Source organism: Monodon monoceros, unplaced genomic scaffold, assembly GCF_005190385.1.
Source record: "Monodon monoceros isolate NGI ecotype Baffin Bay Population unplaced genomic scaffold, NGI_Narwhal_1 Super_Scaffold_2, whole genome shotgun sequence".
In the NCBI taxonomy this organism is placed as follows: Eukaryota; Metazoa; Chordata; class Mammalia; order Artiodactyla; family Monodontidae; genus Monodon; species Monodon monoceros.
Window position 1 is genome coordinate 87,127,079 of NW_021703776.1, and position 16,481 is coordinate 87,143,559.

The 16,481-nt window shown below is 39.5% G+C and overlaps 1 protein-coding gene across 18 annotated transcripts in view; it reads left to right on the top strand.

The window, feature by feature from the left end:
• The window catches only part of CALD1 (caldesmon 1), a 181,264-nt gene that overhangs the window by 130,255 nt on the left and 34,528 nt on the right, over positions 1-16,481 (top strand). For all 18 annotated transcript variants that reach the window (XM_029233569.1, XM_029233568.1, XM_029233584.1 and 15 more), the window contains one exon: positions 14,901-15,047. In XM_029233569.1, coding sequence (XP_029089402.1) covers positions 14,901-15,047 — 147 coding nt within the window. The remainder of the gene's footprint in view (positions 1-14,900; positions 15,048-16,481) is intronic.

Sequence of the window (16,481 nt, forward strand, 5' to 3'; positions counted from 1 at the left end):
AACAAATTTACAATAAATGCATTAAAACATTGGCATCTTTGGCCAGTGAGCTAAATTTTCCAGGTACCTACCCACAGAGACACTGGCAAGATGGCTTTGACTAGTAGCTGTTTCCAACTTCTGATGGGAAGGAATTGAGAGAAATGTGAGGTATTGGCGTTCTACCTCCTGTATTTTTTGCTAACCCTCTTCTATCTCCAAGCATAGCATGGAAGCTGCCACTAGCACTCCCAGGTCAGATTAATATGACTCTGTTCCATCACTTCGTAGTGTTGAAGTTCAGACTTGAGAGGTCCTTTCTTCCCATGGTGAATGATCAGGCTTCAGCTACTGGAACTCATGGTCAGAGCAAGTCCCATGGCCAATGCAGTATGGCCGTGGGCACAGCCAGGTTTCCTGATTCATATTCACAAACCAGGGTGGAATGTCTGCCTTTTTGGAGACTCACAAAGCTTCTGAATGACTGTGTGTGTATGCCACACACATGCCTTTGGGACATCCTTTGGGGGTGGCTTCTCCCACTGACAATGCTCTAATAGCTTTAAATGTCATTTTCTCAGTAAATATTCATGAGCCTAATATAGAATTGTTGGCCTTTCCCTATTCACTAAACTGAGTCACATTTCATTGATCTGTCCTTTAGGGAAGCATTGTTGTCCTATATTTGACACTAAGACTTTTTTTTTTTTTTTTTTTTTTGGCTGCGTTGGGTCTTCGTTGCTGCACACGGGCTTTCTCTAGTTGCAGTGAGTGGGGTCTATGTTTTGGTGCGTGGGCTTCTCATTGCGGTGGCTTCTCTTGCTGCGGAGCATGGGCTCTAGGCATGTGGGCTTCAGTAGTTGTGGCACGTGGGCTCAGTAGTTGTGGCTCACAGGCTCTAGAGCACAGGCTTAGTAGTTGTGGTGCACGGGCTTCATTGTTCCACGGCATGTGGGATTTTCCCGGACCAGGGCTCGAACCCGTGTCCCCTGCACTGGCAGGCGGATTCTTAACCACTGCGCCACCAGGGAAGCCCCGACACTAAGACTTTTAGATGGCTTCATGTTGACCTATTTGTCCTTTCCATATCTGTTTCAGTTAAATCCATATGAACTTAGGCAGTTCGCCTCATATCCAGCGAACTGAATTAGCCTTCATCATTGTTAATTAGCCATTGCTCAGTGTCTTATGCCATATGCCTTTCCTGAATTCATTACTAAAAATACTTATCAAATACCTACAAACACGTTGGGGAGGAGGGCTAAAAATATGTATAAAACATGACTCTTGATTTCAACAGACATGACATAGTATGAGAGATAGGATGCTACACAAATAACAATAAGGCAATATTGACAAATACCTGGAACAACAGCAACGATTTCACAGGAGGGAAAGAGTTCCTTCCAGTTGACCTTCATTACGTCTGGTAAGGCCTCACACAGGTATGAGCTGGCCATGAGGGATAAAGAAGAGCCCTCTAGGTAAAAATGGAGAGCAGGGGAGAGCACGGTCAAAGAAAAGAAGGCAAGAGAGTATAAATGAAGTTAAACTAATTGGAAATGAAGCACTACTGATGCTTATTATGCTTTCTGGCCCTGGCACCTTCGCTAAGTCCATATTTCTGACCATGTGTGACTGGTCCTGAGGGAAGAGCAGGCGTTCCGCCCCCAGAGGGGAGGGCGGCCCCTGTCCTTTCACATCCTTGCAGTTTACCTGTAACTGGGTAAGTGCATATACCGATGGTATAGCTTATCTAGTTTAAAGTAAACTAACCTTCATGAAATGGACTCAGGTTTCTGGACTTAAAAGGATTTCTGCAGAAACTGCAGGTCGAAGGGAACACTGACCACATGAGTCCAGGGAGACTCTGAGAACGCAGTGGAGCTGTCACTAATGCTGTGAGTGTGTATGAGCGCTTAGCTTCTGAGCCACGCACTTCACCTGTGCCTTTCAGCAAAGGAGAGCTGTCCACAAACCGCGGGGAATATAACTGCTTTTTAGAAGAAACTCATGCAGCAGAGAGATCTTTCGGGAAATGACCCCATTGCTTTGTGATTTTTTTTTTTTTTTGTCCAAACAGATGTAAACATGTAACCTGCCTAAGAGTATTGATCTTCACACCTCACCTTGGAACCAACATTTTCTTATCTATTTAAAAACCTCCCAAGTAAAACATCTCAGTTTAGATGTTTACTAAAAATGTAAAACTGCCTTTGGATGGCTCTGAACAAACAACTAGTTGATATCAGGACAGGCATAAATTTCCTAAAGTTTATAGAAAACTGCATGGTTGGTGGGGCAGATTGACTGTATTAGTATCATGCTTCAAATGCCAAGCCAATGATGTGTTCTTTCCACTTGTCTCTACATATCTTTTAGGGGCTTTTAAAAAGAATTAAGTTATTACTGTCATTTAAAACCAAATTTCAAAATAAATTGAACTTATAGCCAGATTTTCAAATTAGTTATCTCAGTGTGTTAAACTAAGAGTTTTCACAAAAGATTTTATGGACATTAATAAATTAAACTTACTTTAAATATGTTTTGTTTTGTTGTCATATCTTTTTCCTGTGTTATAAGTCTATAAACATTTAAACAGCACTACATGTATATAATTTATAAATAAGTTACTATATATGTGTATATGTGTGTATATATATACATATATATGCATATATGTGTGTATATATATATATATATATGCTTAAATTTTTTAACTGATAGTACACTATAAAAAAATTTCAGGACCATTGGCTGAGATCAGGGATCAGCAAACTTTTTTTGTAAAGGGCTAGATGGTATATATTTTCAAATTTGTGGGAAATACACTCTGTCACAATTACTCAACTCTGGCATTAAAGGGTGAAAGCAGCCATAGACAATCTGGGAATGACTGTTCCAGCAAAACTTTATTTACAACAACAGAATGTGGGCCAGATTCAGCCCTTGAGCCATAGTTTGCCAATCCCTGGCTTAGATGACTAGAGCTATTTGTTAATCTACAGAACACCCTAAGAAAGCTGATACAGTGTCATAGGTTAGAAAGAAAACAAGTATGGGATCTAAAGACCTGGGTCTAGTTCTGATTTTGTAGTTGCTTGAGTCACTTCACCTCTTCAACCCCAGGTTACCGTGTGTAGCATGGATTGAAAGTAACCTCCAAAATTCCTTCTAGTTTAATGATTCTGTTGTTTTACTATCTTGCCAGCTTGCCACAGTGGTGGATTGCACCTGGGATCTGATTAACAAGCAGAATAAGTAAAAATTTGATTTACTCTATGTGGGCAAAGTGAGTACAAGACAGTGGAGAATAAAAAAGGACATAGGGCTTCCCTGGTGGCGCAGTGGTTGAGAGTCCACCTGCCGATGCAAGGGACACGGGTTCGTGCCCCGGTCTGGGAAGATCCCACGTGCCGTGGAGTGGCTGGGCCCGTGAGCCATGGCAGCTGAGCCTGCACGTCCGGAGCCTGTGCTCCGCAATGGGTGAGGCCACAACAGTGAGAGGCCCGCGTACCGCAAAAAAAAAAAAAAAAAAAAGGACATAAATGCCACTCTGAAAAATTGGAAATCACAGCTTATTGCTCTTGAAGGATCCTCCACAGTGCTTCTGTTCTAAATGATCGTAGGATTTGCTGAACTGAAGTCTCCTCTTGCAGCTAAGATTTATGGAGCCCTTGATATTGGGTAGCTAGCCCTTTATTTCTCACGGAAAGCTGCAGAGTGACATGAAACACCTGGAGTGGAGACTGAAACTAGAAAATCCTCCCTGTGTGTTTCCGTAGGGCCACCGCAATGGAAGGAGCACCCCTCTTACGCTTTGTAAAATGGTTGGTTTACTCTTCCAGTTACTGGAAGCTGTCCTTCTGTATGTGCCAAGCACAACTGGAGCCTCACTAATACCTTTCATGTACTCCAAGCACCGGCCAGACTGGATTGTTTGCTTTCTCATGTCCATATTTCCTGACTCTGCAGCCTTGCTATTGGAGCTCTCTGTATGTGGAAAGATCCTCTTCTGTCCCCCCAGCCCCAATCCTAAAAGATCTAGCTCAGGTACCACTTTCTCCACGAAGCCTTCTCTGATCCCTTAGCTGGAATCGTCTTCTTCCTCCTCTAAACTTTAGATCACTTTATCAACATCTCATGATATTTACCGCATTCTATCTATTATTATGTTCTTACACCTGTCTTAGCTTCCCTACCAGATTATAAACTCTTTTCAGGGTTTTCACCTCAGTTTCCACCCTCAGTGGCTTGAATAGAGTAAATACTCAATAAATGTGTGTTGGATGAATGCATTAATTCCAGTCACCTAGGTGTCAATTTGCATGTTAGAGTAGCATTACCAACCAGCACCCCAATTCTGTAAGTTAAGAAGCCACATTCATATCTGGTACATCGCCCACCAGCACTTCCTCAGAATCTAGGCTGTTCAGAGCCCATCACTCTGATGTCCCACTTGAATTTAACTGTCCTCCCTTCAAAGTCTAGGTGCTATGCGGATCAGTGGTTTGGTTGTAGAGAGGAATATACACGAGATCAGAAACCTATAAACCAATGCAATGCTGTAACTTTGTAATTTATTTTTAGAAAAAAATATTTTTAGAGTAAAGTCAGTTATCTCCCCTACTGAAGCAGTGCCTCCTGTACTAGGTAACAATTTTAAAGAACTAGTGATTGTATTGGTTTATACTCTATTGTTGGGGTGTCGATCTGCTGTTGCAGGACAGGTACCTCAAGCAATTTAAGTGCTATCTAAGAATGTCTCTAATGCCCATGTTTCTCTCTCTCAGAGCCCCGGCTGCCTGATTCTTCAGCTGTCGGTGATCTAATTCAGTTAACACACACACAAATGTGGGAGCTTAGTTATTTAATATTACTTTATTTAAATGTTCACATTTTCATAGGGGTCTCCTATTAACTTTAACTATGGAGGTCTTCATTTGGTTTGGTTTGGTTTGGTCAGGCTGGCTGTTTACCAAATCACAACAAATAGGTATCTGCTTTATTCCTTCCACACGGAGCTGAGGCCCCATCGTAGGTAAGGTTTCTGTTGACTTAGGAAGATGATCCACCAAGTGCAGAGCAGAGTCCTTGAATTCTTTTCATAACAGTAGGGAGGTTGGACCCATTGACAGCCATTGGCTCCCAAGTCCCCTACAAGAATAAATGTTCTTCACATAGGTCCAAAGTTCAGGATTTGGCCTTTCATTTTTCCATTTCCTGTCTCTTTTCAAGGTTTGTCTTTCTACTTGCTACCACTTGTAAACAAAACTCTGCAGTTCTATCTATGAGCCAGCTGGATGTTAGGTAAGGTTGTGTAATACTCCTGGAGTTGGGGAGGTAGTAATCACCCCAAAGTATGCTTTCTTGTTAGAATAACAATTCCTTCACTCACCAGAGTTGCTGGAAACAATGCTCCAGTGTCATATCTATCAGTATATTTGAGCTTTCTGTTTCTGAAGGAGAGAGGAAGGACAAAAGCGGGGTTGGGGGGGGGGAATGATGGGAGGCCATGCCACCCCCAAGGGAAATTGAGCCAAAAGAACACTGGGAAAGAGGAAATGGATACTAAATCTTTTTCCAGTTAAGAAAAATGAGAGTGGAAGCAGGAAAGCTCCAGAGGGCACTTTTGGGGGAGGAGAAGATCATAAAAGGCCTGTTATGAAAATCCATTACCCATAAATTTCCCTGCATTAAGCACTGCCTGTGTAGAGAGGATGCTGAGAATCCTCTCAGCTGACACAGGACATGTGACTTCAGTTAGCAGTACCCACATGCCATGTACCGTTTCCGTCAGCATGTCTGAAATACCGCTTTCCCTTACAGGAATTCCTTCTAATTAGTCACAGGTTCATAATCTCCACTTAAGGACATCTTGTTTTTGTTTTCCCAATCACTTTGTTTCTTTTGTCCAGTGTTTAGCAATGTGATAGCAGTACCATAATTCAAAGCCCCACCACATGAAATTATGAACCCTTGTACTGCATCACACAAATATTTCAGATTTGGGGGTAATATTTTAATTTCTAGATCATGCTAAGTATAAGACTCATCTAAAATGAGTTCATTTTTTTACATTTGAAGATGGCAATGGAAGTTTCTGTTTCTAGGAGTTTGTCTTTGACTGTGTAAAGAATCTGCTTGTTAATACATCTGTGGTCAGACGCAGTTGCATCCAAGTCGGCCGTTGGACATGTGGAGGTTTACCTGCACCCCGTTCTAAGGCAGTGTTTTTCATCAGCTGTATATCCATGTTCAGACCTACATGCAAGAGAAAGAACTGGCAGAATGCAGCATTGCCAGTCATAGGCACCCAGGTCTGATGAAGTGTTTTATCATGTTTTACTTGAAAATAAATTACCTAAGCCCAAGGTTTATTGTCCACATCTACTATGCACATTAAACCAAGACTGTCCTTTAACAGATACAACAGTCAGAAAACAACCCCAAATCAGATTTTACTTTTGAATGACAACATTTTTAAAAGCCCAAGTTTATTAATGATAATATTTTAAAAGCCCAAGTTTATTAATGATAATATTTTATTTAAGACTCTTATTAGACAAAGAATCCTAGGTTGGGGATGAAGAAAAGGTAATGTTTATGAAAACATAGGTGGTAATTGGGTTTATCCTGTATCAGCCACATTTTATACCAGTTGAATTTCAAACCAGAGTTAAAAGAGAGGAAAGTTTGGTTACTTTATTTTAATTATCTTACTAGCCACTTAAACATTTCTCTTACTCCTTGTCATTCATTTCAAATCAAAGCTTAACTTGACTTATCAAGTGAGGAGTAAAATATATCTTCTCCATCATCAATATTCTCTTTCCATACCTACACTTTCTAAACGTTTATAAATTAAAAACTGAACTGTTTGTATATGACCAAGCTTATCGTTTGAATAGGGTGGGATAGTGGGAGTGGTGCAAATTCGGTCCTGTTTGTGACAGAACAAATAGATTTTAGTTTATCTCAGGAAACTGCCATGGAGTTATCCCTCCAAAATCTGTGTTTAGTAGATTTAACAGATGCATTATTCCTTTAAAAAATAAATGTGAAAAAATAACAATTCAGTAAGAAATAATCCAGATTCTATTCATTTTATTTCTACTGAATATCTATGGCACCAGTTGAATAAAAAGTTAGACATTTATCTCATCCAAACTATAATCTCAAGAAATGTTTGGGAAATCCTGTATCTCATCTGTCATTATAAACTATACCTATTCATATAAACATAGATGAATCTCAAAAGCATAATGTAGGGTGAAAGAAACTAATCACAGAATGCATACAGTATGATTACATAAAGTTTGAGAAGGCAAAACTAAAAAATGAATTGTTTAGGAATGCATCCCTTGGGGGTAAAACTACAAAGAAAAGCAAGAGAACAATTAAAATCCAGGTTAGAGGTTATTTGGAGGCATTTAAAAAGAGATAGGAATGGGGTTGAGGAAGGGCACATAAGGATCTTCAAAGTGCTGGTGCTATTTAAGCTGGGTAGTAGGTACATGGGTGTTTGGTTCGTTATTCTTCTTGTAAGTGGTGGCGTGCTATACACTCATTCATAGGTACAATATATTTCACGCTAAACGTCTTTTTAATTTAAAATACTGACCCGAAACAGTTAGAATTCATCTTTTTAAAATTTCCCGATACCAATGACTATCTGTATCAATTCAGCAATGAGTCTCTAAGCTTAGGGGTCTGCCTGTCCCAGAGCAGGACCATTCTGAGAACTGTGTTCCCGTAAGCCCTAGCTAGCCACACAACCCTGAGTCAGAATCAGAACTCTCCCTACTCCCTGAGTTCCCTCTAACCATACATGATCAATCAGAGCTGATCTGTTTGTTTGACAGGACGTCACAGTCATAATGATACTAAGAACCAGCCTTCTACGAGAGTGTGTGGAGGCAAGGTGAAGAGGTTTTTCTCCCACTGCCTGATGTTGTTTCTTTCTACTCTGCTCCGCGACATGTTTCCCCACCATGGTCTGTGGTTATAGAAACTCATGTGATTATGGGATGTCACCATTATATAAAGCATACGGTAGGCTGCTGGTGATAACTTGTGGTGACAACATATATGAGAACACTGAAGTGTGCAAGCACACAGTGTCTTACTGTTGAGAACCAAAATTTGTGGCTGGTTTGCAAACCTTAGTAATTCTCAAATGTGTGTGTGTACAGGGAGATGGGGTGGGACATACCTCTCTTCCTGGGTAAATTTCTTCAGAGTAATGTATCCCCTTGCATGCTTGCAGTCCCATAAAAGGCACAGCCCTGACATAGCAATGAATCCTTCAGTGAAATTCAGCATATTTTTACCTTCCCTATCAGAAAAAAAAAAAAAAAAAAAAATATATATATATATATATATATATATGTATACACACATATATTCTAAATGAGGGGGGCTTCCTTTCATTCTATCCTATATTAATTACTAATAGGCCGATTGACTATTAGCTATTAATCCATTTCTAAACATATTTTGACCTGAAAATATTTTTATTTTCTTGATTTTTTTCCTCCACTGTAATTTTTAATGCCTTTCTTTTAAGGAATCCAAGGGAAAAACATTGAGAATTGGCCCTTATGTGCATTAAATGAAACCACAACATTTTACAGACACCACATATATATAAACAAAATCATATTTAAGAGCCTGGAATGTATCTATAAACCTCTTTTAACTTCCAAATATACAATAAATCTGCAGAGCAAATATGATTCATTTCAGCAGGTCAGGATTTTCCCTCCTGATCACAGCATTGCCTGAAATTTTACTAAGAGCATTTGAGCAATTCACAGGGCTAATTGGATATGTTTGGAGAATTGCTTGCATTTCGTATTATGAAAGAAAGTCACTGGGGTTTTTGGTACATGGAAAACAACTGAAAGTATGTATGAATCATTTTGCCTCCTACTAGCTGATGACCACATTTTCAACCCACATGATGTTTTAACTCTAAGCTGGATCCCATATCAAGACCCAGGTTAAGACAATGACATTGGCAGAACCAAGAATGATGGAAATCAGAGAAATGTAATTGACTAAGAAGTCCTTTGCAGACGTGAACCCCAGTCAGTCTTCCTCCTGAGTCTGGCCTGCGTGGGGAACGTACAGCTGCAGAAAGCTGGGGGCAGGATGGTGTTTGGGATTGAGTGTCACGGTTACAACCTGGAATCTTTTTCAACCAGCACCACCTTCTCTCGGATGACTCCTTGCACGAAGGAAGAGGTACAAGGGGATGCAGGGAGATGAAAGCAGATCTTAGGGTTCAGCCAAGTGTCTGCTGGCCTATAAGTTAATGTGAATTCACGAATGATGAAGTACTGGTAGGAGTCCTTCTTTCAGGTAGCGAATTTGTTTGTTCTGTTGGAATTTTAGGTGCAACATTCTCTTCTTAAAATATAGGAATGTGGCAGAAATAATTAAGGAAAACAGAGAGACTTGGAAACTTTGATCTGAAGGGGGATCTCTATAAGTCTTTTGTACACGGCCTTCATTTTAGTGCCTTGAGCCTTTTATTTTCTCCGAGGTTTTCCTCACTTAACCTGTGGGTTTGTGTGTGTGTCTGTGTATGTGTGCTTACCAAGCACAAGGAATGTTAAAGGATGCAAAAGAGCTTGAAGGGGACAAGTCAGAGTCTGTTCAGTGGCACTCGTAATCTCTTTCTATATACCAGTGGTTCTCTAGTGGTGAAGTTACTGGAAGAGATTCCTAAATTTATTTTCTGTAGTCTGATAAATAACTGTTTCAGGTATGAAAGACTGCTCTGCAAATATGTATAAATACAGTGGTTTATAAGATACAGATTCCTTTTTTATTCAGTGTTGAGTTTATAGACTTTATAAAACATTTTTAATAAATAACAAAACTATAAGCGACTGTCATGATATTTTAATTTTTCTTGATATTTTAAAGGGATCCACATTCTTTAAATGTTAGTAACCATTGCTGTAAGATACAGAAAATTAAATCTTTTCTTTAGTGCTCTTAAACTTGTAAAAAAATCAGCCCCCTCATAAAACTGGTTATTACTTGTTCTTGTTCTATTTTTAAACATGGTTTCCTGATAAGAGATCTTGTCTTGTTAATAAAATGTTATTGCCAGCATTTTTGCTTGAAAACTTTAAGGATCATGTACTGGAGTCTCAAATCAGAAAATAGCAAAATAAAAAAAAAACAGACAAAATGAAAGGAAATGAGAGTAACATTCTTCACACTATGGAGAACACAGGGTTAAAAAACTCTATACTGTAGATGAAATTACAGTAAGAATTTTGCCAGTGTTGAGCAAGTCTTGAGAAATATTTATTGGAGAAGATGGGGTGAGGGGGACATTGGGGCAAGGTGACAGCTAGTGCCTTGCTCCAGTGTCTTACTGTGGAAGCCTCTGCCACTTCCTCTTTATCTCATCTAGTGTACATTTAGACCCTGGCCCAGCCAAATGTAAAGACGCTGAGTCCTCAGTGGTTTCATTATTTGCCAGGTCTGCAATACTTTTATTTATTTGAACTTTCTATCTAAAAGGCACAGCTTGTAACATGATTATAGTGTTACTTGAATACACTGAGGCAGTAGAGGTCTGGTGGTAAAGACTTAAAAAGTCTTTGGTGTGAAAGCCACAACATTCCAAGAGCGTTTTCCCATTGCATAGACCTGTTTTTTCTTATAATATAACACCAGGATATTTAGGCAGTGGTTCTGGGAATGGAAGAAAAGCCAGACCTTTCTGCTTCTTTCATACCACTGACACAATCAAATAACATCATGTAATTATTATGGACTTCTGAGATTGTTCAGCACTTATTGATACACACACACACACACACACACACACACACACACACACACAAGATCATCTCTCTCCCGAATATCTGATGAGCCATTTTGCTGCCAGCAGCACTGGGCTTCCTGCAGTAAGATCAATCGTACCTTTCCCCAAGTGTTCTCTAAGAGATGAGCAAAGGCAATTACCCAGAAACAAAGCATAATACTCCAGAGTAAACCTGCTGACACCCAGCCTGGGTGGGAAAGTCGATTGAACATTTTATTTAATAAAAGGTGCTTTACATATCATTTGGGATTACTCATTTTTTAAGTAAAATGCATTTGATTAAAACTCTAATCAACATAGTTTAATCTTTCTCAGATGATTCCGAGGAGCTTCGAGTCCTCTGCGCTTCTGAACCATCTGGGAACATCAGTTGTCTTTATAGTGTACAATGCAGTAGACTGGTTACTGCCAGCATCCGCTGAAGTTTCACAGAAAGAACAAATGGATTGTTATGCTTTCATTACAACCCAGTGGGTGGTTAGGTATGATTTTTACTAGTCAGCAGCACTTCAAATACATTTAAATCTGGTGTGTGAAAAGTTAGAATGTTAACATTTTGTCTTTAACTGAAGCCTAAAGCAGAGTTGTTGTGCTATCATGTGGACATAGTAAGGATGTGGTACTCTCATCTGTCTTTTTGGATAAATTCTTGTTATGGTGAAATTAGCACTCATACGTTGCTGATGTTACATACCTTTCTGGAGGGCAGTTTGTCAATGTGTAACAAGAGCCTTTAAATGAGCCTATCTTAAACTCAGGAATTCTAACTTTTGAGAATTTTTCCTAGATAAGTAATTGAACAAGTGGTAAAAGTATATCTATAGTGATGTCCTTTACAGCATTGTTTATAAGAACATAAATTTGGAAAAATCTTAACTGCCCATCAGTAGAAGTCTGGTTAAATAGATTATAGTACATCCCTATACATACGTCCACTACGTACATCTAGTCATAGAATACTGTGTTGCTGTTGGAAATTATATTTTGCTAATGTGTTAAAATAGTCATAAATAAGGTATATTAAAGAAGCTGTTTCTAAAGTAGTATATATAACATGATCCCACTTTGTTAAAAATTAAAATATCTATGCATGCAAAGGAAAAGTTCTGGTAGAATACATTGTTAATCATGTCCATATCTGAGTAGTGGATTAGGGAACTGACTTTTACTTTCTCTTTTGTACATTCTTTAATGTCTGGTTTAAGAAAATAATAAGTACATGTTACCTTTAGAATCAGAAAAAATTTAACAACTAAGGTTTTTCAATTTTGAAAGAAAAGTAATAAACCTCTGGTAGTAGTATGAAAGGTAGTTGCCGTGGGAGAGGCCTGAAAGCTAAGCAACCGCTGTGTGCTCTGCCCTCTGAGGACTAAAGTAGGGAGGCTCACATTCGAAGAATTTCTACACATATCAAGTCATTTGGCATGGGCACAATTTCACTTACAAAGTCAACTGATATGTTATTGAGCCAGCAGCCGGGCACATTCTGATTCAAAATGCCATGAAAACATTTTGGCTCCTTTTTTGTTTTTAACTATGAAAAACAATTTTAACATGTTTCTTTATTAGTAGCAACAAAAGGTCCTCAAAAATCTAGCTCTGGCAACTGTGTATCCTAGGTAAGAGTCTACCGATGCAAAGTGATGATAAATTTTAAGTAGTATGAAGCAAGAAGAGTTAGCAGAGACAGGGGCAGTGATCTGAATGTGGAAGGCCACGCCTCCAATGAGAAACCTAAGATGAAGGAAGACTGAGCGTGACCTGGCTGAGACAGATGGCATATCTAGGTCGTGTCAGAACTAAAAGCCAACAGCATCCACCATGAAGCACATTGGGTGGGTGGGAGGAGGGAGAGGAACACCTCTGAGATGTTCAAGTATAGTGGGAAATTAAGGGCTTCAAATGAGATTCCATCTAGGAGCGGGGAGGGTTTTGTTGTTGCCATAGGGTGTCCCATATGGAGCTTTTATGTGTCTTTTGCTTGTCTTGGAAAAGCAAGGCCCCAAGTAATAGCCAAGACCTCATGGCTGATCCAGAGATGTAGAAGGGCAAATTAAGACTTTCTGTTTGATTAGCTTGGGAAGCAGTCATTAAGGACTCATTCTCCCTGCTGTGGTTAAAGCTGTCTACTGAGAAATAAGCCAAAGGAATATGAGGCCAAGAATCTGAAGACTGAAGCCAAACCACTGGGAAGGGCTTTCAACTGCAAACTACAACGTGATTGAATTAGAAAGGAACATTCAAATCATGTCATGCTGTCACCTCAAATTCAACAAGTCTAAAATTGAACTCATCTTTCCTCACAAAGCAGCTCCTCCACTGCACTTTCCTAATAACAGCAGAATACTACACTGTAGTATGCCTTACCACAATACACCCATGATTTCATTTGATTGTCACCCACTTACAGACAAGGCAGTTTAATGCAGGTTAATCAAAGGGCTGCAAGCTGGGGAGAGACCAGTTCTAGAAACTCAGTTTTCTGAGTATTAACCTAGTTATCCTTTAACTGTATCACACTGCCCTTCTCTCCGTATTTGTGGAAATAAAACAGTCAGCTTTATAGAATTACTAAGTGACAGTTTATTTATATTGGCATTTGAATATTGCACACTAGCACATTTTAGCAAGTATGAAGTCAGAGTTTCTTAAGTACCAAAGAACAAACCAACCAACCTTCAGAACTGTTCATCTTGTTTTTGTAAGGTCAAAAACATTCATAGCATTTGTATTATTGAAGTCAAAAGATAGGTAAAGTAAAGTACTGGATCTAAAAATACCTAGTTTGTAAATCGAACATGAGCAAACCATCATCAGTCATATTAGGTTCGTTTCGTTGGTATAAATTATGTGATTCTGCTGTTTTGTTTTCTTTCATTTGTAAATTATTTTAGCTTAGTCATTATTGATAAGTATGAAACGTTTACGTACCTGGATTTCTATTTGTAGATATGTAAGTAACACTGTGAAAAAGCATGTTAACTCTCCAAGGTAAAAAGCAGTCTGCTGCACAATGCAGCTCCATTGCATCCCGTGTATCCATCAGGCCAGCTTGTGCCTGGGCCAGCCAGCACTGCCATGCCTTCTCAGCACTCTGTATGTCAGTACACAGTCCTCCTTCCAAAACAGCCAGGTTGACCACGCAGGCTATCTCCTCATGAGTCTGAGCATCTGGAGTTCCCCAGCTCCGATCCTTTACTTGGGAATAAATATTAGGGGAAACGTATCTAACTAGTGATATTGATTGTATAATTTCCCTAAATAGTTCTTTGCTTCTGATAAACTAGGAAAGCTAAATACCATATATGCATGTGAAACCCTCTGCGCCTCTTCTACTGGCCTTAGCCCTTAGGTTTCTATCTAAATACACACCTGTGGGCTCCCAAGATGTGTCCAGTGTGTGGGTAGTGGGACACTAAAGCAGTTTTAGAACAAAAGAGGCGGCCTTAGAGGGCACTGCACTGACTGTGAAGCCTCCTATCAGTTGTCAATAACGCTTTTCTTCAGTGAAAGTGAACAAAAAGGAAAACAATTAAATCCAAGCAAAAAGGATCTCCTGCTCTGGAGTTTCGTTGGCTGTTTGGCTTATTAATGCCAAAGTCCTGGTTTGGTAACATAACTTGATTCTTTTCTGACCTTTGTGACAGCATATCCACAAATAATTCATACAACATGCTGAATCTTTTCAATAAGTGTTTTCAGTGCTTTCAGTTCAGTTCTTTGGATTTCTGCTTCTAAATCTTAACATGCTAATCACCAGCTGAGTAAAGAAATCTAAATATGCTAAAACCCACAGTCTCCAAAGGCAGTTGCTTTTGTGTAAACTTTTTCGTTTAAGCTGTTATTTGGTCCTTGTAAATTATCCTCTGTAGCCACTGGACTAATGCTTTTCAGATACTTAAAAGTTTAAAAACTAGTCAGATCGGGTCTCTAAACTTAAGGAACAGAACCATCCTTTTAGAACTCTATGGTTCAGTAAGTAGTCAAGCTCAGTGTCGATCCTTCCAATAAGCCGGTGAAGATGGTGGGCAGTTGGCAAGCTCAAGAAGTTGTCTTTGTGATGTTACAGAATCGCCTACCAGCGGAACGACGATGATGAGGAAGAGGCCGCCCGGGAACGGCGCCGCCGTGCCCGGCAGGAAAGGCTGCGGCAGAAGCAAGAGGAAGAATCCTTGGGACAGGTGACTGACCAAGTGGAGGTCAATACCCAGAACAGGTACTGTCCTCTTCAGAAGGGAGAATTTTTCCAGGTGCTTCTTAGCCTGTCTGATGAAAGGAATGTGTTGGGCAAAGCATCCCCTTCTCAGCCCAATTCAACTCTTTCCGTCTTTCTAGCTTGTTTAATTCTTCTGTGGACGTTTTAGGCAACTAACCAGATTGGACAGTCAATCTGATTTAGACATTAGGACACCAGTACTCCTTTCTCCCCATGCCCCCACATCCCATCCCCTAAACACACCCCAGTTGAAGGATTTTATTTTCTTTTGTAATCTAGTAAATTTTTTATTTACTAAAAATCGTGGGTTATATGCTTAAATAAGGAAAACTGTTTACCTTCATTCTTTAGGGTATTGTTATCTGTTTTGAACTGAAGGTGTATTCGTTTAATAGTCCTCTGTACCTACCAGTAGCAGATAATACTTGAATTTTAGAAGTAGGCATGAATTGCAAATGTCTTATTTTTCCTGATATACACCCTAAACCAGTATCCTTTGATCTCTACAATATTCAACAAGGTGCAGAATCCTGTTTAATTTAATGTAATTATTCAAACAAGCTCATGAGTTTAGTACTACATTTTTTCCTATACCAGTCCTGGTAGAAATCAGGAAAGTCGAGAACACTTAATAAGTTCAACTTTTTCAAAAGGGGCTTTTACAAGTTCACACATACAAGGTCACACAGTGCATTACGCTAATAGTTAGTATATATCATTTATATGCCCCCAAGGTATAGAAAAGATGAGGAGGGGGAATGGAGAAAAAAATAATTTTATTTTTAAATTGTGGACTGGTTAAATATAATGCAATCACCATGTAAGACCTTTTGTGTGGCTTTGGTTTTAGATTCTTTCATTTTGTGTGTGTTGGGAGGGCACTGTATTTGATAATCCCCTTCATTCAATCTGTGTAGAAAATTCTGAAGGGGAAGAGTTCTGGCCTCTTTAACGTGAATCTGAGTGGGTACACAGAGGGTTTCTGAAGGCAGTAGTGAACGTGCTTGCAGGCAGGATGATTCAATCAGGAAGCTTCTTGGTTAGGTGGAAAAACAGACTTTGTCCCTCTGTAAGTAGCTCCTGATTAGGGAGGGAGTATAGCAAAGAGGTTCTCTGGGGTTCACTACCTAGCTTTGAATCCCAGCTTGACCCTTTCTTCACTAACTGTATTTCTTCAGTCCAATGGAAGTAAAAATCATACCTTTCTTTTAGGAATGTTGTCAAATTTAAATGAGATGATAATACCTGTAAAATGCACAGTGCTTGCGCATAGTAATTTTGACCATTATTAGGAGGATGGTAGCAGAGTCTTACAGATCAGGGCTGCATAGGCTTCACTGCCTTTTCTATTTCTGAGTTGAAGGGGATGGGAAAGAAAGAGTTTAATAATGACATTTTAAGGCCTTTTGTGAATCTGGTTATTAGTGAGTAATC